This window comes from Phyllobates terribilis, unplaced genomic scaffold (assembly GCF_046119375.1).
Source record: "Phyllobates terribilis strain yellow unplaced genomic scaffold, ASM4611937v1 Scaffold_3__8_contigs__length_932513732, whole genome shotgun sequence".
Taxonomy (NCBI): domain Eukaryota; kingdom Metazoa; phylum Chordata; class Amphibia; order Anura; family Dendrobatidae; genus Phyllobates; species Phyllobates terribilis.
In genome coordinates this window covers 351,362,641-351,386,447 of record NW_027362763.1, presented here as the reverse complement: position 1 = coordinate 351,386,447, position 23,807 = coordinate 351,362,641, and the positions used below count along the sequence as shown (strand labels likewise).

General features: G+C 44.2%; 1 protein-coding gene across 1 annotated transcript in view; it reads right to left on the bottom strand.

The window, feature by feature from the left end:
- Positions 1-1,022, bottom strand: part of LOC141259365 (solute carrier family 12 member 9-like) — a 304,002-nt gene extending 302,980 nt beyond the window's left edge. Inside the window, exon 1 of the mRNA XM_073675250.1 lies at positions 551-1,022. Within this exon, the coding sequence (XP_073531351.1) occupies positions 551-734 (184 nt within the window). The 5' untranslated portion in view covers positions 735-1,022. The remainder of the gene's footprint in view (positions 1-550) is intronic.
- Between the last annotated feature and the right edge of the window lie 22,785 nt (positions 1,023-23,807).

Here is a 23,807-nt window from a genome sequence, read left to right as displayed (position 1 = left end):
TACCCTGGCAGTAACCCTATACCTTAGCCTGGCAGTAACCCTATACCTTACCACTAACCCTAATTATCTTAAACCTAAAATCAGCCATTAATGCAGACAATATTCCACCACTAGCAGTGCATATGGTTCATTACTGTCTTCAGCAGCTCAGCCTCAGTCACTGCCTATGCAGAGCGCTGCAGTTGAGACCAATTTGTCATTGGTTACAGCGCTCTGCATAGGCATCAAGTGAGATGACAAATCTCACTTCATTATGCAGAGATTTATAGATAAGATCATCTGTGGTGACACACTGTTCAGGGGGTAATTGTTTAGGACATCTGTAGGTGGCACACTGTGAAGCAGATCTGTAATTGGTCCACTACTGATGGCACACTGTGCTATGACCAGGCTGTGGCTGGCACTCTGCTGCAGAGCTCTTCCTGGCACACTGTATGGCGTCTGCAGGAGGTGCACTGCCCTGGTGGCGAGGTGCCGTAATTACATAACAGGTGAGGACGGGGCAGCGGTGCCCATGCCGGCAGGACACATAATGGAGGGCATGGCTTACCTATCCTGAGGAAGAGCACCACGCTGAACATGGCCAGCAGGGTGGGCACCACGACTCCCAGGAAGGTGGAGAGCTTCTTGGTGCCGGCACGCTGCCCGCCGCCCCGGGACCGGCCATTCCTCCCGCCGCCCTCGTCTGTGGAGACGCTCAGCTTGTAGGTGACCAGCGGGCTGCGCTCGTCCATGGTGTCTCCGGCCACTCCTCACACTGACAGCTCAGGTACAAGTCTCCCCCGCCCACCGAGGCGTGACCCGGACAGGACCACCTAACCACGAGCACCGTCCCCGGAGCGCTGACTGCGGCTCATCCCCGGGAAATTACCAGGAAGTATCAGCGGCTGTAGGTGCCATATGTCATGTGACAGCTCCTGCCCCACTGTCTGCAGCCTGCCTGTCCTGCGCCGGTGGTACTACAACTCCCAGCAGGTCCTGACCTCCTCAGTTCTCACCACCGCCCAGGCAGCTGATGTCAGCGGAGCTCATATGATTCCTCCTGTGATCTCCACATGATGTGAGAGAGAGAGAGAGAACCAGGGGCAAAATGAGCTGCTGTGTGCTGCCCCCCTGTAATGTGTGTGTGCTGCCCCCCTGTAAAGGTCCACGTGTCCGGTCTTACCATCAGCGCTTGGTCCGCGTGTCCGGTCTTACCATCAGCGCTTGGTCCGCGTGTCCGGTCTTATCATCCGTGTGTCCGGTCTTACCATTAGCGTTTGGTCCGTGTGTCCAGTCTTACCATCCGTGTGTCCGGTCTTACCATTAGCGTTTGGTCCGCGTGTCCGGTCTTACCATCCGTGTGTCCGGTCTTACCATCAGCGTTTGGTCCGCGTGTCCGGTCTTACCATCACCGTTTGGTCCGCGTGTCCGGTCTTACCATCACCGTTTGGTCCGCGTGTCCGGTCTTACCATCACCGTTTGGTCCGCGTGTCCGGTCTTACCATCACCGTTTGGTCCGCGTGTCCGGTCTTACCATCACCGTTTGGTTCGTGTGTCCGGTCTTACCATCAGCGTTTGGTCCGTGTGTCCGGTCTTACCATCAGCGTTTGGTCCGTGTGTCCGGTCTTACCATCACCGTTTGGTCCACGTGTCCAGTCTTACCATCACCGTTTGGTTCGTGTGTCCAGTCTTACCATCACCGTTTGGTCCGCGTGTCCGGTCTTACCATCAGCGCTTGGTCCGCGTGTCCGGTCTTACCATCAGCGCTTGGTCCGCGTGTCCAGTCTTATCATCCGTGTGTCCGGTCTTACCATTAGCGTTTGGTCCGTGTGTCCAGTCTTATCATCCGTGTGTCCGGTCTTACCATTAGCGTTTGGTCCGTGTGTCCGGTCTTACCATTAGCGTTTGGTCCGCGTGTCCGGTCTTACCATCCGTGTGTCCGGTCTTACCATCAGCGTTTGGTCCGCGTGTCCGGTCTTACCATCACCGTTTGGTCCGCGTGTCCGGTCTTACCATCACCGTTTGGTCCGCGTGTCCGGTCTTACCATCACCGTTTGGTCCGCGTGTCCGGTCTTACCATCACCGTTTGGTCCGCGTGTCCGGTCTTACCATCACCGTTTGGTCCGCGTGTCCGGTCTTACCATCACCGTTTGGTTCGTGTGTCCGGTCTTACCATCAGCGTTTGGTCCGTGTGTCCGGTCTTACCATCAGCGTTTGGTCCGTGTGTCCGGTCTTACCATCACCGTTTGGTCCGCGTGTCCGGTCTTACCATCACCGTTTGGTTCGTGTGTCCAGTCTTACCATCAGCGTTTGGTCCGTGTGTCCGGTCTTACCATCCAGCTTGTTGCTGCAAAAAAAAAACAGACATTTCTTTGTGTATTTTGCACAGACCCACGGACCGTTAAAAGCACGAACATGTGAGTAGCCCAATAGGTTATACTGGGTATATGTGAAAAAGACGGATACAGTACATATGTGCACACGGACATGTGAATGAGGCCTTAGGGCGCAGTCAGATAGCTGTATTACTTGCGTGAGGATCGCATCGCAAAGCTCGGACTGGCCGTCTGCTCTGACCTGGGTGTGACGGCTGCATAGAAATACATGCTGTCACGCTCAGGTCAGGCGAGCGGACGGCCAGTCCGAGGTTTGTGATGCGATCCTCGCACAAGTAATACTGCCATCTGACTGTGCCCTTACCCGGAGGCTCAAATGTTTGGGACCTTCTGTCACAATTTACAAGTGACACACGTGCCATAGACATTATTGCAAGCGGCTTGTCACAGCTTGGCGCTTCTATTTTACAGTAAATCAGAGCTGTAGAATAGTCGCACACGTTTTTGTTGCACGGCTTGTCTGAGAATTTCTGACAAATGTCGCCGTGTGGCCCCAGTCCTCGGCAGCGCTCCAGGTGCGCTGTCTGTTTTCCATAGGCTTTTCTTAGGACTCCTTTTGGTTCAGAAGCGCGAGTAGAAGCTCTGCAGAATTTTTTGTCTTCTAGATCTTTCTGAAAGCAGAGCAGACTTAGGCCTGGACTATTCAAAGAGTTTTGTAGTTCTGATGATGCTTCATTGACCTTCATTAGGATGTTAGTGGGGAAAGGTCCTGCCATCTTTGGCTTTTCTGCACTTGGCATGTCACAGTTGCTGCGGTTTTCTTGTCCCAACGCTTCCATTCTACTGTGGTGTCGTGTGGCCATATTGTGATCTTTGGCGGTTTGACATGTTATCTCTGAGCCCTGCTGTTAGTGTTGGATGGTTTCTGTATAATCCATGCACTACATAGATTGGTCAGGGCTCCAATAAGACATATAGCGAGGTCTGATACGGCGCATGGACAGGAGCTGCCGATGGGAACAGTGTAAGTCATTTCCTCGTATACGCAATAAAGAGGGTTTAAACTAAAGTCACACTCTAATGATTAACTGCAGAGATGTGACTAAGTGAGGACACTTTGTCACTGACACTTCTAAAGGAAATATTTTTTGTTCTAGTCTCAGTGAAACCGAAATCTATTCACAGATAAAGAGGAACTAGATGAACCTGCAGATCACTTTGCTTTTTGTTTTTGACTTAGGAGAAATGAGCAGTAAATGCGTGACCTCCAGATATAACGTGAGATCTGTGGTTCCTTTTTATCTGGAAATTAGAAAGCAAGTGAGGAATTTCTATAAGCACACAGACTTATAGGCACGTACGTAGGCTCTGTGCACATGTCCAGCTCTCATCGATATGTAACAATGTAACAGATCCAGTATTTAAAAATAATAATGGGTCCATTACAAATGGAACAAAATTGGTGCACACTTTAATTTATGGTTTGCATTTGTTTTTGTTCCGTTTGTAACGGATCCATTTTTACTAGACTCTGAACATCACTAGTGTCCTAGGCAAGGGTGGACACACCGTTGGGCTCCTATTAAGCGGGTCCTCTACCCACTCCTAAGCAGGTGAGATTGTGCATTATGATGAACTATTGGACTGCAAAGGGCCCATATATTATTCCTGCACAGGGCCCTCTCCTGTCTATGTCCGCTCCTGGTTTTCTACCTGCGTAGTGCTCAAGAACTGATTCGTTGCCACATAGCCATACGTTATGATCCATTTCCTATAGACTTCAGTGTTAAAAGACGGATCCAGTTGCGATCTATTTTTTGGAAACTGTTGTGCAGATTGCACTTTTTAATGCAGCCAGAAATGAATTGCATCTGGTTTCCAGTCAAAGATATTTTAGAACATCTTTGTCCCCATTCACATAAGTACATCTTGTATTATATCATATGATTTCCATTTTTGTCATCCCAAAATGGATCCAAAAATGGAACTAACTAGTGAACAGAGCCTTAGGCTGCGTTCACACATTGTATTTTTTAAGAGTTTTTTTTGCTGCTTTTTTTTCCCCTGCAAATTAAAAGCTGTTTTTTACAATACCAGCAAAAGCTATGCAATTTCAGAAATCTTATGCACACGCTTGTTTTATTTCCTGACCGAATTGGAAAACTGCAGCACTTTTAAAATTTGCAGCATCATAATTCTTTCAGGGTTTTTGCAGCGTTTTTTCAGCCATAGAAAGCAATGAGAAAGTGAAAAAAATATGTACTGTAGACAAAGTACACATTTAATCCTCACCCAAAAAAGCAGTCAAAACGCTGAAAAACTGGCATTTTGAATTTAGCGTTTTTCCTGCAAAGAGAGCATGTTTTAGCTGCAGAAAAGAGCACAGCAAAAAGACCTGAACATAGCCTAAGGGCGCAGTCAGATGGCTGTATAAATCGGACCTCAATGCTCGGACTTGCCGCAGCTCTCCTGACCTGAGCCTGACAGCTACATAAAAATATATGAAGCCGTTGCACTCTGGTCAGGAGGGCCGTGGCCAGTCCAGTCGTGGTCCGATTTATACCTCCATCTGACTGCGCCTAAGGCTACATTCACACGTTCAGTATTTGGTCAGTATTTTACATCAGTATTTGTAAGCCAAAACCAGGAGTGGAAAAATCAGAGGAAAAGTATACTAGAAACACGTCACCACTTCTGTATTTATCACCCAGTCCTGGTTTTGGCTTACAAATACTGATGTAAAATACTGACCAAATACTGAACGTAGCCTTATACTGACATATCCTGCAGTATGAATAGCGAGCAAGTTCATTTGGGTAGTTTCTTTTGAAATTAATCTTGTTTCTCCCATAGGTCCCTAAACCTATTATATTTTATTTGTATATTATATATACACAGGCAGTATTTTTGCATACATTTTTACAACTGAAAATGAGTTCCGTTCATCTGACGAGGGTTTATTTCTACCGCAGGTCTATTGAACTTTGGGGCAGTAGTCATGACTGATCCCACTGCAGAAAAATTCACATTGCCACCAAGAAGCAACTATGAGTCCCAGCACCTCTAGATGCTTTAAAAGAAAAGCTTCACTTACATAGCATGGGGTGTAACCAGCTGTCCCCTGCTTCGACTCATTTTTATGACCATTGTAAGGATGCAGCTGGACAGGTACTGGATGGGAGATATGTGTCACTGAGGTGCTGTGAAGCCTGGAAAAGGAGGCTCCAGCACTGTTGTTGCTGAGAGCTTCTTTCAATAGGCCCGGATTTTGGGTCCAGGTTTTAGGAACGGTCACAAAAGCTGGGTGGGACTGACCGTTCCCATATCTCCAGCTGCAGGATTTTGAAAGGGCTATTTAAGGCAGGTCAGCTGCCTCAGTTATTGTATGGGAGTAGAAGTGGAAAGACCTCTGGTATACTGGTCAAACTGCCAAAACCTTACTGTGTGTGTAGACCTGCTATAATTTTGACACACCCTTTGTATGTTCTTCCAATAAGTGAGGATTCCAGTAAAATGCTGCGTGAAAATTTACAGGAACAAATTTTTACTTTCACTTTGGGGTGAATTGTCAGAAAATTAACTGTTCCAAATCAGTACTAGAAATGTAAAGGGAAGGAGAAATGCAGTTCAAAGGATCCTTTTTAATTTTAACCTTTGTACCCAAGTTAGTAAGCAGTGGATATCTCCTGAGCACTGAGCTATTGCACTTGCAGAGGTTTTTCTTTAGTGGTCTAGTTCTGACATCTCTATTGTAGAAAATATTTGTAGTTCCCATATAATAACAAAGGTAGAGCAGCAATTATTCATAAATTTCCAGGAGAAATAACAGAGGAACCACACTGTGCTGCTCTTCTTTTGTTATCACATGGGGACTACAAATATTTACCATGGCCTTCAGCTTTGTGTATGTAATCCCATTAGGCTAAGTGTCTAATTAGCAACTAAACAGTGTAAAAATTACATGTTAACCCAATGCAATAATTGATCACTGGAAAACAAATTTTTAAAAATATACATAACTGATATCACTATGTCTGTAATGGCTAAAACTATAAAATCCGAGAGTAAACAGTAAAATGAAAAAAAATGAACACCTGAATTGCGTTTTTTTAGTAACCTTGTTACTGATAAAATGAATAAAAATCGATCAAACTGCTGCATTTACTCAAAAATGATGCAATAAATAAAAACTACAGCATATCCTGCATAAAACTCCCACAGTTTCCGCAATGGAAAAATACAAATATCATGGCTCCTAGAATATAGCAATAAAAAATTATTTTAAAAAAGTAATTTCTTTGTGTAAAGTCAGTAAAACAAACGAAAAAAGTTGTTGAAATGTTGGAACTGTTTTTCACACAAACCACCAAAGAAGCAGCGGAGATTCTGACATTTTAGGCTCTTGTCTTGAATATGGGACTAGTAAACAAGAACAAAGATTAGGCAATAATGGATGCATCTCAGAGACTTCTACAAAGAGGAAAGGAAACCACAGAGTTTGAAGAAATAGACCACGCCAAATCTAAGACTCTTTATATATTCTTTATTCACTTCCAGCTATATGTAAACCATGTAGATAAGCGGCATTTCACCAAGTGTTTGCTACCCAATCTGAGAGCAGCATGAAGTAGGGTAAGAGACCTTGATTCCAGCGATGCATCACTTACTGGGCTGATTGCTGTATTTTTAAAGTGAACAGACAGACAAAAAATTGTGCAGAGCTCTATAACAAGTGTTTTACCTTCCATCAAAGCTTGATTCCGACAGACAGCTCAGCTCTGCTGTATTATGTCCTTCATGTTACTACAGCTTGTCTATGTGAGCTAAAAGTTCAATTAAGACCAGGGATTCCCCTCTGTTCTGTGCTGTCTATGGGAGAAATCACTGCAACTCACATCCTCCGCCCAGCAAACAGTGGATTACCAGTTATCGATAAAACATACAGAGGGGGAAACTGATGAGAATGCAGGGTGCAAGTCACATAATGGCCACAAATGGTGTTATTCCTCATGTACAGGACTCCTTATTCTGAAAAGCTACTTGAAAGCATAGTTTTTCTATTAACCGGTTCAGGACCGCCCACTGTACATAAACGTCGGCGCTGCCTGGGCTCTGTGCAGAGCCGATGTTTAAAAACGGTGTGTAGTCCCGCAGCGCTCAGGACCCCCAGGGTCCTGCATGCGCTGCGGTTACGGTGCAGAGCGATAGCTCTGATGGGGGACATCATCGGGACCTGATTGGAACAGGTCCCAATGATGTTAACCCTTTGCTATCTTCTATATGCCGCGATCTATAGTGATCGCGGCATATAGAAGATAGTGAGAGGAGAGGGGGTCGTCAACTTACCTCTCCGACGGCCCCCTGATAGCTTCCAGGACCTTCCGTTGTTATGGCAGCTGGAGGTCACATGACCGCCTCCAGATCTGCCATATATGGTGTCCTGCTAGGCTCAGCCTGCAGCTGAAGCCTGGCAGGACACACTGACTGTGAAACAGTCAGCAAAGATGTCATGTAATGTAATACATATCTAGTACATTGCATGACATCAGTGATTAGAAAAATAAAAATTAATGTCCCATACAGGGACTAAGTAAAAATGTAAAAAAAAAGTCAAAAAAATGTTTTCAAACTGTTAAAAAAAAAAAAATCACAAAATAAATAAAAATAAATAAATAAAATATTAAACCAATAAATCCGTATATTTATGCAAAAACAAAAAAAAGTACACATATTTGGTATCGCCGCGTCCGAAACAACCCGATCTATAAAACTGTCACACTAACTCCTTCTGTGCACACCGTAATAAAAATAAATTAAAAACGGAGCAAAAAACTATGCTTTTTCATCATATTGCCAAACAAAAAGTGGGAAAAAATGCGGTCCAGAAGCAAAATGGAAATAAAAATGATACCGCTGAAAGCGTCATCTTGTTCCGCAAAAGAAAAGCTGCCATACAGCTCCATCAGCCGAAAATTAAAAAAGTTATAGCGCTCAGAATAAAACGATGCAAAAAAATTTTTTTTTCTATAAAATTGTTTTATTGTGTAAAAGCGCCAAAACATAAAAAAATATACAGTAAGCGTAGTATTGCTGTAAACGTACTGACCCGAAGAATAACGCTGCCTTATCACTTTTACCACACGCAGAACGGCATAAAAAAAAACTCAAAAAACATTTCCTGAATTGTTGGTTTTTGTTAATTTTACCTTCCAAAAAACGGAATAGAAAGCGATCAAAAAATGTCACGTACCCAAAAATGGTACCAATAAAAATGTCAACTCGTCCCGCAAAAAACAAGCCGTCACATGACTCTGTCGGCCGAAATATGGAAAAATTATAGCTCTCAAAATATGGCGATGCAAAAACTAGATTTTGCAAAAAAAAAGCGTCTCTTAGTGTGTGACCGCTGTCAATCATAAAAACCCAATATAAATCTGGTATCTCTGTAATCGCACCGACCCGAAGAATAAAGTAATTTCATCACTTATACCGCACGAGGAACGGCGTAAAAAATAAAACCAATTCTTCACCTGCTACTGATTTGTTTATTATGTCTCCCAAAGATCACAGTAAGGCTCTGCTCACATTTATCCTGCGCTCTGCACTGAGCACTTACACCAGAGTTTTCGTGTAAATCTCTGAAATACGAGATTCAGACGGAACCCATGACGGAAGATTCCCTGTAATGAGGCGGATATAGGCACTGTGGATGCCATCTGGCCTTTGATCCCACAGTGTCAGTTTTTTTAGGCGTGCATAAAAGTGCGGTTGGCCACAGTTTTGTGCACTTCTGAAAAAAAGGACACCTCTAAACAGAGGCCAGACGGAGTCCAGAGTAACTTTGCTGCCTCATTACAGTGAATGGATCCCGCAGGGGTTTCATCTGAATTACATCACTTGGAAATTTAGATGGAAACCCCGATGTAAGTGCTCAGCCTAGAGCGCCGGATAAATGTTACATAAAATGTTCCCAATAAAAGCTTCAACTCAGTCCTCAAAAAAAGCTAGTCCCCACTCAGGTCCGTCATCTGTTAAAAATATTCCAAGTTACTGGTAGCAGAAAGGCTCTGGAAAAGCGAAATGGCCCTTGCCCCCCAAAAGAAATTCAGAAAATTTTGTGCTCCCAAATCCAAATGCCTATTCTACAATAATTTGTTCTCCAGTTGTCAAATAGCACTCCGTCCCCCCAAGATCTCGCCGTATGGCTAAGCGGTACGATACAGCCACATATGGGGTATTGCCACTTTTAGAAGAAATTGTGTGACACATTTCGGCACCATTTTTACCCATTGCCCTGTGTGAAAATGTAAAATCTGAGGGTAAAACATTTTTTTGTGGTAAAAATATAATTATGCTTTTTTCACTGCCCAATGGTATAAATTTAAAAATTAAAAAATACTCACTACTTCCCTAGATGAATTCCTTGAGAGGTGTAGTTTACAAAATGGGGTCACTTGTGGGGGTTTCTGCTGTCTCGGCATGTCAGCGACTCTTCAAATGTGACATGGTGTCTGCAACCTATCCCAGCCAGCATAGCGCTCCTTTCTCTTCCGAACCCTGCCGTACACCAAAGCAGTGGTTTTCCCCCACATATCGGGTATCGGCGTACTCAGGAGAAATTGCACAACAAATTTCTCCTGTTATCCTTATGATAATGCAAAATTAGGGAATAAAAAACATTTTTTGTGGGAAAAATGTGAAAATGTTATTTTTACGGCTCAATATTATAAGCTTCTGTGAAGCACCTGGGGGTGCAAGGTGCTCACCACACATCTAGACAAGTTCCCTAAGGGGTCTAGTTTCCAAAATGGTGTCACTTGTAGGGGGGTTTCCACTGTTTAGGCACATCAGGGGCTCCCCAAATGCAACATGGCGTCCGCTAATTATTCAAGCAAATTTTACATTCAAAAAGTCAAATGGCGCTCCTTCCCTTTCAAACCCTGCTGTGCGCCCAAACAGTGGTTTGCCTCCACATATGGGAACATACATTGGAATACAAGCAGGGTATAAATACAAGAGAACAGCAAAATGACAAAGGAAGTCCAATCAGTTAATTAATTAATTCTTGTGACGTTCAGGTGTTACATCTTTGTTTCCAAGTTGGAGACAGGCTTTTTTCTTTTTGTGGTTATTTAATGCTTTTAATAATAAAAGTCTTGACATTGAAGTTTCTGGCAAGAGAATTGAAACAAATGAGCTAAACAGTATAGATTATTTATGTTGGAAACAGTAATTAGTCTACGAAACACAATATATACCAACGAAATATATGTATGTATAGCTGAATAAAAAATCTCCCAGAGTGGGAGGTGACCAGTTTAATTTGTCCGGTTTATTCCAGCTTTCATCTAGATATTCATATATATCATACTACCGTATATAATAAAACTGTATTATTTTCAATTATCCATTGCTGTATACAAAAGATATATTGCCATTATTTATTAGTATTTATGGAACGAAAAATTACTTACAGTTTGCTGTCAAAAAATAAATTGATAACTTTTTGTTCACCATCACCTGTTATTAATGTGTTTATTATTATTATTATTATTAATCTCTCCTCCACTTATTTCTCTATAGCAGAAAAAGAAAGAAAAATATGTCATTGGGAAAAATGTATTTATTTATTTATTTTTTGCTTAATTATTCGTCGCTTCAAACGCTTGTTCACGCTCATTTGGTTTCACATCCACTTTCCACTTTAACTTCTAGAAATGGTTAAATTGACCCTGTGTTCCACAATCTAAATATTTATTGCGCGTTAATGTGTAAGAAAGAGAGAGAGAAATGCACATCGGAGACTCATTTAATTTTTCGGGGTTTCTTTCCTCTCCCATGTATCCTTTATTTATTTTACAGAGATAGCACTGGATGGTAACATGATCTTAATTATATTGTAAAACAATATCCCTTCTAACATTTAAGCCGACAGGTGATCTTGTATCCAGCTTAAACATCCAGTAGCTTTCCCTGTTCAAAATTTTCCTCCTGAAATCTCCGCCCCGTGCAGATTGTCTTACTCTCTCTATACCACAGAACTTCAGCTTGGTTGTATCACCCCCATGACAAGTTGCAAAATGCCTGGATACTGCTGAAATTTCCACCTTTAAGTCTCCCACTGCATCAGACATACCGTATTTTTCGGACCATAAGACGCACTTTTTTTCCCCCAAATTTGGGAGGAAAATGGGGGTTGCGTCTTATGGTCCGAACCCAACTTACCGGTGGTGGTGGAGCGGGATCGCAGGGCGGCTGTGGAAGAAGAGGTGAGGTGGACCGGTATCTGGCTGGGGGCCGGGCCTGGCCGGGTACCGGGGGCCGGTGTATTGCTGTGAGCGGAGTTTGCAGAGCAGAGTGAGCGGCTTCCGGTGGCCGCGGCCATGTTCCTGAAGCTGTGCTCTACAGGAAAATGGCCGCCGGAGCCGGTGCATGCACTCTGCCGAGTCGGTGGCCATTTTCCTGTAGAGCACAGCTTCAGAAAGATGTCCGCAGGCACCGGAATCCGCTCACTCTGCTCTGCAAACTCCGCTCACAGCAATACACTTCCCTGGTACCCGGCCAGGCCCGGCCCCCAGCCAGATACCGGCCCTCCTCACCTCTTCTTCCGCCGCCGCCCTGCAATCCCGCTCCACCAGCACAGCAATACACTGGCACCAGGCACCCCAGGTACCAGGCACCAGCACCCAGGCCACCAGTACCCCAGGCACCAGCACCAGGCCCCCAGCACTCCAGGTACCAGGCCACCAGCACCCTGGCCCCCAAGACCCCAGGTACCAGGACCCTGGCCCCCAGCACCCCAGGTACCAGCACCCCAGGTACCACGCCACCAGCACCCCAGGTACCAGGCCACCAGCACCCCAGGCACCAGGCCACCAGCACCCCAGGTATCTGGCCCCCAGCGCCAGGCCCCCAGGTACCAGCATGCCTCCACTTCCGCCGGCTTCCTGAAGGACCCTGCCTCCTGTGACCCCAGCTCCACCGCCCCCCCCCCAGGTAAGATACCTATTCAGCCTATAAGACGGACCCCCATCTTATAAAAAATAATTTTTTTCCTATTTTCCACCCTAAAATTTGGGGTGCGTCTTATGGTCCGAAAAATACGGTATGTCTTCTAATGCGTCTTTTTAAAGGGCCAATTGTACACCCTACATATTGGAGTTTACACTCGGTGCACTCCACCAAGTAAACCACCCGTGTGGTGTCACAATTTATAAAATCCTGTATAGGGTATGTGATACCTGTACTAACAGAGGAAAAATCCTTGCATTTAATGATATGTTTGCAGCTGATGCATATATTTTTGCCGCAACCATAAAAACCTGTGGTTTTTAGCCAGTTCCCGTCAGTATTTGATTTATTTTCAATAAATAACCTCGGTGACACCAAAGATCCGATTGTAGGGGCTTTTTTGGCTGAGAAATGGATTTGGTTGTTTTCTAGCACTTTTTTTACTTTCCTATCTTGGTACAGCATTGGTAAAAAAAAATGTAATAACATTAATAATTTTATTATAGTCCCTGCTGTATTGAGTGGTGAAATAAAATAAATTTTCTGTAGGTAATTTTTTCACGTTATCTTTTATGAGAAAATCCCTGTTTATTCTGCTCACAATCAGCTTGTTTTAATGTTTTATGAGAATACCCTCTAAGTTCATGTTTTTCACACTTCTTTATAATTTCACCACTGACTAACTTAGGGTCAGAGCAGTTCCTTTTTACTCTTAATAGTTCTCCGTATGGGATATTATTCACCACGTGTTGAGGGTGGCTTGAATTGGGTTTTAAAATGCTGTTAACATCAGTTTCTTTATTGTAGGGAAGAACCACAACTTGCGATGACCCCCTGTTGGTGCGGAGCATGACGTCCAAAAAATTAATTTCGGTTTCCTGATAACTATAAGTAAATTTAAGATTGAAATTATTATTATTCAAAAATGTAATAAATTCTTTTGCATTATTATCATCGCCATTCCACACCAACAGGAGGTCATCAATATATCTACCTATCCATATAATCCTCTCCAAAAATGGATGGTATCTGCAAAGAGAACTGTTTCCTCCCAATATCCCATTGTGATGTTTGCTAAAGAAGGGGAAAATTTTCCACCCATGCTCACTCCTCGTTTTTGGAGATAATAAACTCCACAAAAACTGAAAAAGTTACGTTTTAATAGGAACTTCACTGAATTTACCAAAAATAATTTAGTTGGACAATCATAATTGCTGTACCTATCAAGAAAATATTTCAGTGCTGGCACAGCTACTTCAAACTCTATTGAGGGGTACAGGTCTACAACATCAGCTGTCAACCAGCTGTAATTCCTTTCTCATACAAATTTATCAAATACTCGTAGTATCGTCTCTGTGTCCTTAATATAACCAGGTAACTCTCACCAGTGGTTGGAGTATGCTGTCCACCCATGCTCCTAATTTCTCATTGATCGACCCTATCCCAGAAACAATCGATCGGAATTTCGGGGGGAATCCCGGTTTATGGATTTTTGGGAGAGCATGGAAGATAGGTGTCACCGGGGTGTCAACATATAAATAATCAAATATTTTCTGTGACAACACACCATACTCCAGACCCCCCTTTAATACATTTAATAATTCCTTTTGAAATGTAATTGTAGGATCATTTCCTAAAATCTCATAAATATCTCTGTTTTGCAACATCAACAAATTACATTGATGGTACAGATCAGAGTCCAGGATAATGATGGCACCCCCCTTATCAGCCTTACGGACTACGATATTAGTGTTTGGTTTTTATATCCTTCAATGCCAGTTTTTCTTTTCTTGTAAGATTACTATAGGCTGATGTTTCTCTTTGATTATCCATCTTGGTAAGTTCCTCTTCCACCATATCTTGAAAATGATCCAGTACCTGGATGGTCTGGACTGTAAGGAATAATAATTAGAATTTTTGGTTTTAAAAAAACACTTTATCTGACTGACTCGCGGGCAGGGAATCAGCAGCCATTTGTCTCAATAGAATAGTTTTTTCAATTCAGAAAAAAACGGTATAGTAGCATCAGGAACATCACTTTGCAGGGATGTAGAAATAGATGTTATAGTGTCTCTCGTTTCCTCACTTTCATCCGATAAAAAATGTCATTTTAGCGTTATGTTCCTCGCTAGTTTATTAACATCAAGAAGAGTGAAAAATAGATCAAAATTCCTTGAAGATGAGTATCCTAGACGTTTTGATAGTACTGATATGTGTTCCTCTGTCAAAATTTGCGCTGAAAGGTTCCATACTGGAACCGCTTCATTTAAAATCTTTTCTTTCTGTGGCTTTTTCTTATTGGGATGCCTTCTTCCTCCCCGCCTCCCCCGTTTTTTGAAAGATTCAGACCTTGTTTGTTTCTGAATATTCCAGGGTTTTCCACACTACTTTCTTCAGAATCCTCAGATTCTGTTGTGTTAATTGTCTCAATTGATATTTCAGGGTGGAAAGTAACCTTTCTTTTTATGTTCGCTTTTTTACCCTTTGAATGTTTTTCAGATGTATCAACCGGTGGCTTTCTTGGGGGGTGTAGTAGATTTTTAGGGTTTGGTTTGGCCCTTTTCCAAGAGTAGATGTTGCCTGTATCATAATCTTGGCTGTCTCTTTCGAATTTTCGTTTTTTGGTTTCAATTACATCATTCTCTAAGGTGTCTATATGCATGTCTATTTTTTTCAGTAGATCCTTATAATTATTTGGTTTCACGCTTTTGTTAAGGTTAAATGCAATGTCATTTATTTATTCCTATATTTTCTTGAGTTCCTTTTCTTCATATTTAACAATACTTTTCATCAGATTCATGGAGCAGTGAGATAAAGCTGAATTCCACTCATCCGTGAAACCCTCAGGATAGGGATGTGTGCATTTTTTTATTTAGTCTAAGACCCCTGGGGATCATGTTTTTAGACACCTAATTGCTTAAAAATTCCCTGTCTGTTTCCTCTGAGCCCATGGTTGATTGGCTCTCACGTGCAAAAATGGAATCTATCTTCTTTTTTCTTCTATTAAACACCTGTTTGCTTTGGGAGGAATCCAAATCCCGTCTATTTGTGACATGTTTAGGGTTATGGTAGGGAGCCTGACTTTTTAGCTCAATCACAGCTATACAAAGAAAATGATAAAGTCCGCTCACCTATAAACTCCTTCCCGGTGTTTCCTCCTTTCTGCTTGGATAGCAGTAGGCTGCTGCATTGAACACAACTTCAGACTAAAATCCAGTGAGTGAGGAGACTCCAACAATGTGGTGTAATTAAAATTTCCATTTATTTGAAGGATGATATTTCCATAAAAAATGCACTTACAAAGAAAGCCAATTCACACCATACGGGCAAACAGAGTAAAAAAAAAAGCTACGCGTTTCGGCTTAGAAAAGCCTTAATCATGGTACATACATTGGAATACAAGCAGGGTATAAATACAAAAGAACAGCAAAATGACAAAGGAAGTCCAATCAGTTAATTCATTCTTGTGACATTCAGGTGTTACATCTTTGTCTCCAACTTGGAGACAGGCTTTTTTCTTTTTGTGGTTATTTAATGCTACAGAAGTTATAATAAAAGTCCTGACATTGAAGTTTCTGGCAAGAGAATTGAAACAAATTAGCTGAACAGTATAGATTCTGCATGTTGGAAACAATAATAAGTATACGAAACTCAATATATACCAACAAAATATATGTATGTATAGCTGAATAAAAAATCTCCGAGAGTGGGAGGTGACCAGTTTAATTTGTCCGGTTTATTCCAGCTTTCATCTAGATCAGGGGTCTCAAACTCGGCTGGGTATATGGGCCGCACATGGAAAAAATTTGAATTTGGGGGGCCGCATTCTTTGTTCAATGTGACATTTTTAGTGATACCATTTTTTTTGTATACACCTTTTGAACATTTTTGCCGTGTTTATTTTTTTATGGCTTGGGTCGTTATGGATGTGGCGATAATAAACGTGCACTTTTTTGTGTTTACTTTAGTTTACATATAAAACAGCATTTTTAGTGCCGAATATTTTTTCATGCTTTATTTTATTTTTTTTACAATTTTATTTCCCCCAATTGGCCACATACAGTAATATTGTCTTACAATTAGCATCATATAGTAATAATGGAAAACATCTTGTAGTAATGTTCCCCATCCAAGTCCCCATCTTGTACTAATGTGCCCCATCCAGGTCCCCATCCTGTGGCAACGTTCCCCATCCTGGCGCCCATCTTGTACTAATGTGCCTCATCCAGGTCCCCATCTTGGGGCTATGTGCCCCATCCAGGTCCCCATCCTGTGGCAATGTTCCCCATCCAGGTCCCCATCTTGTGGCTCTGGTCCCCATCTTGTGGCTCTGTGCCCCATCCAGGTCCCCATCTTGTGGCTCTGTGCCCCATCCAGGTCCCCATCTTGTGGCTATGTGCCCCATCCAGGTCCCCATCCTGTGGCAACGTTCCACATCCTGGCGCCCATCTTGTACTAATGTGCCTCATCCAGGTCCCCATCCTGTGGCAATGTTCCCCATCCAGGTCCCCATCTTGTGGCTATGTGCCCCATCCAGGTCCCCATCTTGTGGCTATGTGCCCCATCCAGGTCCCCATCTTGTGGCTATGTGCCCCATCCAGGTCCACATCTTGAGGCTATGTGCCCCATCCAGGTCCCCATGTTGTGGCTCTGGTCCCCATCTTGTGGCTATGTGCCCCATCCAGGTCCCCATCTTGAGGCTATGTGCCCCATCCAGGTCCCCATCTTGAGGCTCTGTGCCCCATCCAGGTCCCCATCCTGTGGCAATGTTCCCCATCCAGGTCCCCATCTTGTGGCTATGTGCCCCATCCAGGTCCCCTCTTGTGGCTATGTGCCCCATCCAGGTCCCCTCTTGTGGCTATGTGCCCCATCCAGGTCCCCTCTTGTGGCTATGTGCCCCATCCAGGTCCCCTCTTGTGGCTATGTGCCCCATCCAGGTCCCCTCTTGTGGCTATGTGCCCCATCCAGGTCCCCTCTTGTGGCTATGTGCCCCATCCAGGTCCCCTCTTGTGGCTATGTGCCCCATCCAGGTCCCCTCTTGTGGCTATGTGCCCCATCCAGATCCCCTCTTGTGGCTATGTGCCCCATCCAGGTCCCCTCTTGTGGCTATGTGCCCCATCCAGGTCCCCTCTTGTGGCTATGTGCCCCCTGTGCTGTTCTTCACACACATAAAATAGAAAAAAAAAAAAGATGATTCTCACCTGTCCTCCGTTCCCTCGGCGGCCTTCCTGCAGATGTGGCCCACAGGCACCACAGAGTCCGACCCCTTGACGATCCCGACCTGGTCCAGGAGGAGCCACCGACAGCAGCGCTGCATTGCCGCACAGAGACTGTCTCCCAGCACAGCATTTTCAATGTCAGCCGCCGGCCAATCAGAGGCCAGCAGCTGACATCTGCATATGGCAATGACGTCATACTCGCTGCGCCGACACGCAGATATCAGCTGCTGGCCTCTGATTGGCCAGCGGCTGGCATTGGAAATGCAGTGCTGGGAAACAGTCTCTGTGTGGCAATTCAGCGCTGCTGTCGGCGGCTCCTCCTGGACCAGGTCGGGATCATCAAGGGGTCTGTGCCTGCGGGCCGCATAAAGCAGCCTCAGGGGCCGCATGCGGCCCGCGGGCCGCGTGTTTGAGACCCCTGATCTAGATATTCATATATATCGTACTACCGTATATAATAAAACTGTATTATTTTCAATTATCCATTGCTGTATACAAAAGATATGTTGGCATTAATTATTACTATATATGGATAGATTTTATAATGAAAGTTATATTATTAACCTTACTTTGATGTTATAGTTTAATAAAATGTTCTATGTAACTCAATCTTTTCAAAATTTAGAAAATTGTTCTTGTGTTCAGTGAGTTATTTATTAAAATCTTACTTTTCAAAAAGGGTGTACTCATTTATGCCGAGCACTGTTGGCATGAAAAAAGCCTAAAGCAGAGAGACTGAAATTTGGTTAAAACTTTAAATCCACTAAATATATTGAAATATACACAAAATTTACCACTAGAAAAAAACAACACAATTTGTCATAAAAATAACAGAATCACTTGAATAATTGAAAGCATTTTCAAATTTTGACCACAAAGTGTTAAATGTCAAGTTTAAAAATTGCAATAATGTCTCAGTGCCCTGAAGGCAGTTTGCCACATTTTCATGTTCACAAGATGTTTTTCTGATGTGGGGTTTTTATTTGCCACTATTTTCTGAAAACATGGCAAATAAGCATCAATTTTACCATATTTTTAGGCCTTAGGTGGAAAAGAGGAACTCTCAGCTCTTCTGAGGAATCAGATTTAGTAAACAATTCAATTATCCATTATATACGAATTCTAAACAACTCTTTTTTTAAGAACTTTGTATTTTGACATCCACCTGTAATTTTTCCTGGTAACTGCAGTTAGTAGTCTGTCCCTACACATTCAATAATCTTCATTCAAAACTAATAGTGTAGAGACACATCCAGTGAAAGGGAAATTGTAACCCTGGTATGCATGGCACCCCTCAGTCCTCATCCTGGTAATCATTGCACCCCTCATCCCGGTATGCATGGCATCCCCATCACGCTGCACACAAAAAAATAAAGGATTCTACTCACCTCCCCTCTGCTCCAGCTCTGCGTCTTGTACTGCTGCCAGCAGTTGATCTCACTGTGTGAGCCGCGCATGACGTCACAGCCATGTGTCCTCACACGGTGAGATGAGCTGCCGGAATAGTCACTGCTCCCCACTCCCAGTCTATGGGCGTGGGGAGCAGTGACTTCATTCTCCTTAATAGCAGGCGCACACTGTAGCTGCAGCCACCGGCTCCTTCAGCGGCTCGGCGATCACGTGTGCCCGCTATTAAAGAGCACGAATAGTCACTCCTCTCCACGCCCATGGGTGTGGAGAGGAGGGACTATTCATGCTCTTTAATAGCGAGCACACGTGACCTTCAAGCCGCTGCAGGAGCCGCGACTGCTGCTGACACTGTACGCCTGCTATTAAGGAGAACGAATATTCAGTGCTACACACGCCCATGGGCGTGGGGAGCAGTGACAATTAATTTTCTTTAGTAGCGGGCACAGTATTGGCTGCAGCAGACGGCTCCTGCCTCCTGTGCCCCACTCCGCCCACACCCGCCACCATCCACAGCAACAGTATAATATAGTACATTTGGACTATAAGATGCACCCCCCACTTTCCTCCAAAATTTTGGAGGAAAAAAGTGCATCTTATGGTCTGAAAAATATGGTACGTCACAAAATAACCTTTGACCAAACATGCAATTTCCACAAGACTCCTGTTGGAATGTATGAAAGCGAATACATCCTCTCCTGTATGTACAGTACAGACCAAAAGTTTGGACACACCTTCTCATTTAAAGATTTTTCTGTATTTTCATGACTATAAAAATTGTACATTCACACTGAAGGCATCAATACTATGAATTAACACATGAGGAATTATATACTTAACCAAAAAGTGTGAAACAACTGAAAATATGTCTTATATTCTAGGTTCTTCAAAGTAGCCACCTTTTGCTTTGATGACTGCTTTGCACACTCTTGGCATTCTCTTGATGAGCTTCAAGAGTCCAAACTTTTGGTCTGTACTGTATGTATATTTATTCTTTTTAGTATGTCGCCCTTTGCTATATTTGTCTCACATAATTCATAATCTCTTGCTATCAGCAACCTTTGCTCCCATAATTAGCAGGTAAGCACAGTCTACCACTAATTGATGGATTAGTCACACAGTCCCATTGTGCAGTTGTACAATGCTCTATGTAGAATATGGTCTTCATTGCTTTTCTATTCAAAAATAAATCTTTTTTACACGTTACAGATATTGTATAATTTCTCTTCCTCTATTTTCTATTCTATTAGTCACGCATATATTCTATCAGTTATACTCCTGCCACTTAGTACACATCTAGTTCATACTTTTGCGCTCTTATGTAAAGTATATTGCTGATTGCATATTATTGGAGAACACTCCTATTAAAGCTGTGTTCACACTTTGTTGTTAAACCACATTTTTACTGTGATTTCAGAAAATTACTGGAAATGGTACATTTATTTTGTTGAGGGAGCAGCAAAAAAAACACTGCCGCCACAACATGTGAATGCAGCCTTACACTCTCCCAACAAATAGTAATAACTAACTGGGCTGCAAGTGTTTCCCAAAAACAGCTCATGTCATGCTAAGGCACACATGTCAAACTCAAACACACAGAGGGCCAAAATGAAAAACTTGGACAAAGTCGCGGGCCAGCCAGTATACAGTATAATGGATCCCACATAGTCCTCCACACAGAATAATGGGCCTCATATAGTCCTCCATACGGTATTATGAGCACCACATAGCTTTCCATACAGTATAATGAGCCCCACATAGTCCTCCATACAGTATAATGGGCTCCACATAGTCCTCCATGCAGAATGATGGCCCCACATAGGAGTGGTGGTTCTGGTGACAAGGGCCAAATATAATCACCCTGCGGGCCAAATTTGGCCCATGGACCAGAGTTTGACACGTGTGTGCTAAGGTATGAAGACCATCAAGTAGCGTCACACTCCCATGTCCTTCTATGGCCCCCACTAACTTAGTCTATGTGGGGCTCCTCTTCGTCATTCCCACAAGTGCACTCCACATACCCATTTTGTATTCGCTTGGCCCCATTGGACTGTGATATGGCTAGACCCAAGATAGGAGCTCATACAGCTCTAATGATGATCTGCCTGTAGTGTTCACTAGTAATTACAAGAAATCTATACTTGTTCATGTCCCTGTAATAAATGCACCTGACTTAATGTTGCTGCTCTACTCTTGTCTGTGTACAGTGATAAGATGGCAGCACGGTGGCTCAGTGGTTAGCATTGCAGCCTTGCAGCGCTGGGGTCCTGGGTTCAAATCCCACCAAGGACAACATCTGCAAGGCGTTTGTGTGCTCTCCCCATGTTTGCGTGGGTTTCCTCCGTGTTCTCCGGTTTCCCCCCACATTCCAAAGACAAACTGATAGAGAATTTAGATTGTGAGCCCCAATGGGGACGGTGCCCTTAATGTCTGTAAAGCGCTGTGGAATAATGGCGTTTTATAAGTGAGCAAAATAAATAAATACTTAAAAATGTTTTATTTTTTGCTGAGTGAGACAATGTTTTTATTGATACCATTTTGGGGCAGGGATGACATTCTGATCTCTTCTTATAGCATTTTTTGTGGTATTGCAGATACCAAAACAATGTACTGTATTTACCCGAGTATAAGCCAACTTTTTCAGCACATTTTTAATGCTGAATAGGCCCCCCTTGGCTTATACTTGGGTATATACTTATATATATAGTATATTCTGGTGGTGGGGGGGTTGCGGCGGTGGAGGAGCGGTGCACAGGTAGTAGACGGCTGCTGCAGCTGCCATGTGTGCCCGCTGCTAAAGAGAATGAATATTCACTCATCTCCATGCCCATGGGAGTGGCAAAGAGTGAATATTCATTTTCTTTAATAGCGCACACTGTAGCCGCAGATGCCAGCATCCTGCGGTGGCTCGGCGATCCTCTGTGCCCGCTATTAGAACGTATGAATGTTCACTCTTCTCCACTCCCATGGGCGTGGATAAGAGTGAACATTCATTCTCTTTAGGGGCGGGCACACAATCGCTGAGCCACAGTAGGAGCCGCGGCCGCTGCTGACAGACAGTGCGTGCTATTAAAGAAAATGACTATTCACTCCTCTCCACGCCCATAGTCCCGGCGTGGAGAGGAGTGAATATCTCCGCAGCTCACCTCAGCATCTGAAAGTACATGGCAGTGATGTCATGCGCTGCTCAGATGCTGAGGTGAGCTATTGGCAGACAGGACGCAGCGCTGGAGCAGAGGGAAGGAAGGTGAGTAGAAGTATTTATTTTTTTCATGTGTGCAGTGATGGGGGGCCATGTATACCAGGGCAGGGGGGCAATGCATACCAGGATTGGGGATGAGTGCTCAATGCATACCAGGATTGGGGATGAAGGGGCAATGCATACCAGAATTGGTGATGAGGGGTTCATGCATACCATGACTGGGGATGAGGGGGCCATGCATACCAGAATTGGGGATGGGGGGGCCATGCATACCAGGATTGGGGATGAAGGGGCAATGCATACCAGAATTGGTGATGAGGGGTTCATGCATACCATGGCTGGGGATGAGGGGGCCATGCATACCAGAATTGGGGATGAGGTGACCATGTATACCAGGATTGGGGGGGCATGCATATCAGGATTGGAGTTGGGGGGCCATGCATACCAGGATTGGGGATGGGGGGGCCATGCATACCAGTATTGAGGATGAGGGGGCCATGCATACCAGGATTGAGGATGAGGGGGCCATGCATACCAGGATTGGGGATGAGGGGGCCATGCATACCAGGTTTGGGGATGAGGGGGCCATGCATAGCAGGATTTGGGATGAGGGGGCCATGCATACCATGACTGGGGATGAGGGGGCCATGCATACCATGACTGGGGATGAGGGTGCCATGTATACCAGGATTGGGGGGGGCATGCATACCAGGATTGGAGTTGGGGGGCCATGCATACCAGGATTGGTGATGGGGGGGCCATGCATACCAGGATTGGGGATTGGGGGGCATGCATACCAGGATTGGAGTTGGGGGGCCATGCATACCAGGATTGGGGATGGGGGGGCCATGCATACCAGGATTGGGGATGGGGGGCCATGCATACCAGGATTGGGGATGAGGGGGCCATGCATACCAGGATTGGAGATGGGGGGGCCATGCATACCAGGATTGGGGATGAGGGGGCCATGCATACCAGGATTGGGGCTGAGGGGGCCATGCATACCAGGATTGGGGTTGAGGGGGCCATGCATACCAGGATTGGGGATGAGGGGGCCATGCATACCAGGATTGGGGATGAGGGGGCCATGCATACCGGGATTGGGGATGAGGGGGCCATGCATACCAGGATTGGGGATGAGGGGGCCATGCATACCAGGATGGGGAAATTTACCAGTAGCTCCTGCATTTCCCACTCTAGCCTTATACTCGAGTCCCTGTTTTTTGTGGTAAAATTAGGTGCCTCGGCTTATTTTGGGGTCGGCTTATACTCGAGCATATACGGGTAGTTTAGGCTTTTTTGATTTTTTTTTTTCTGTTTACGATGTGTACCGTTGGCATATTTTGAAAACTTTTATTTTTATTTTTCACTGTATTTATTAGACCTTTAAGGGACTAGAGTCTGCAATAGTCTGATCGCTTGTACTATACAGTGTACAGCAATGCCTACAGTAAAAATCACAGTCTCCTTGAGACCAGCCACAGGTTTCAACAGACCCTCGACTTTCATAGCAACCCATCGGCGCCCTGCAATCGAGTCAGGAGAGTGCCAATGGGCACACAGAATAAGGTGCCCCTATGCCGGTGCGCTATTAATGCCCCTGTCAGAGTTTGATAGCAGCATTTAACAGGCTGTTAGGGGCAGCTCCTG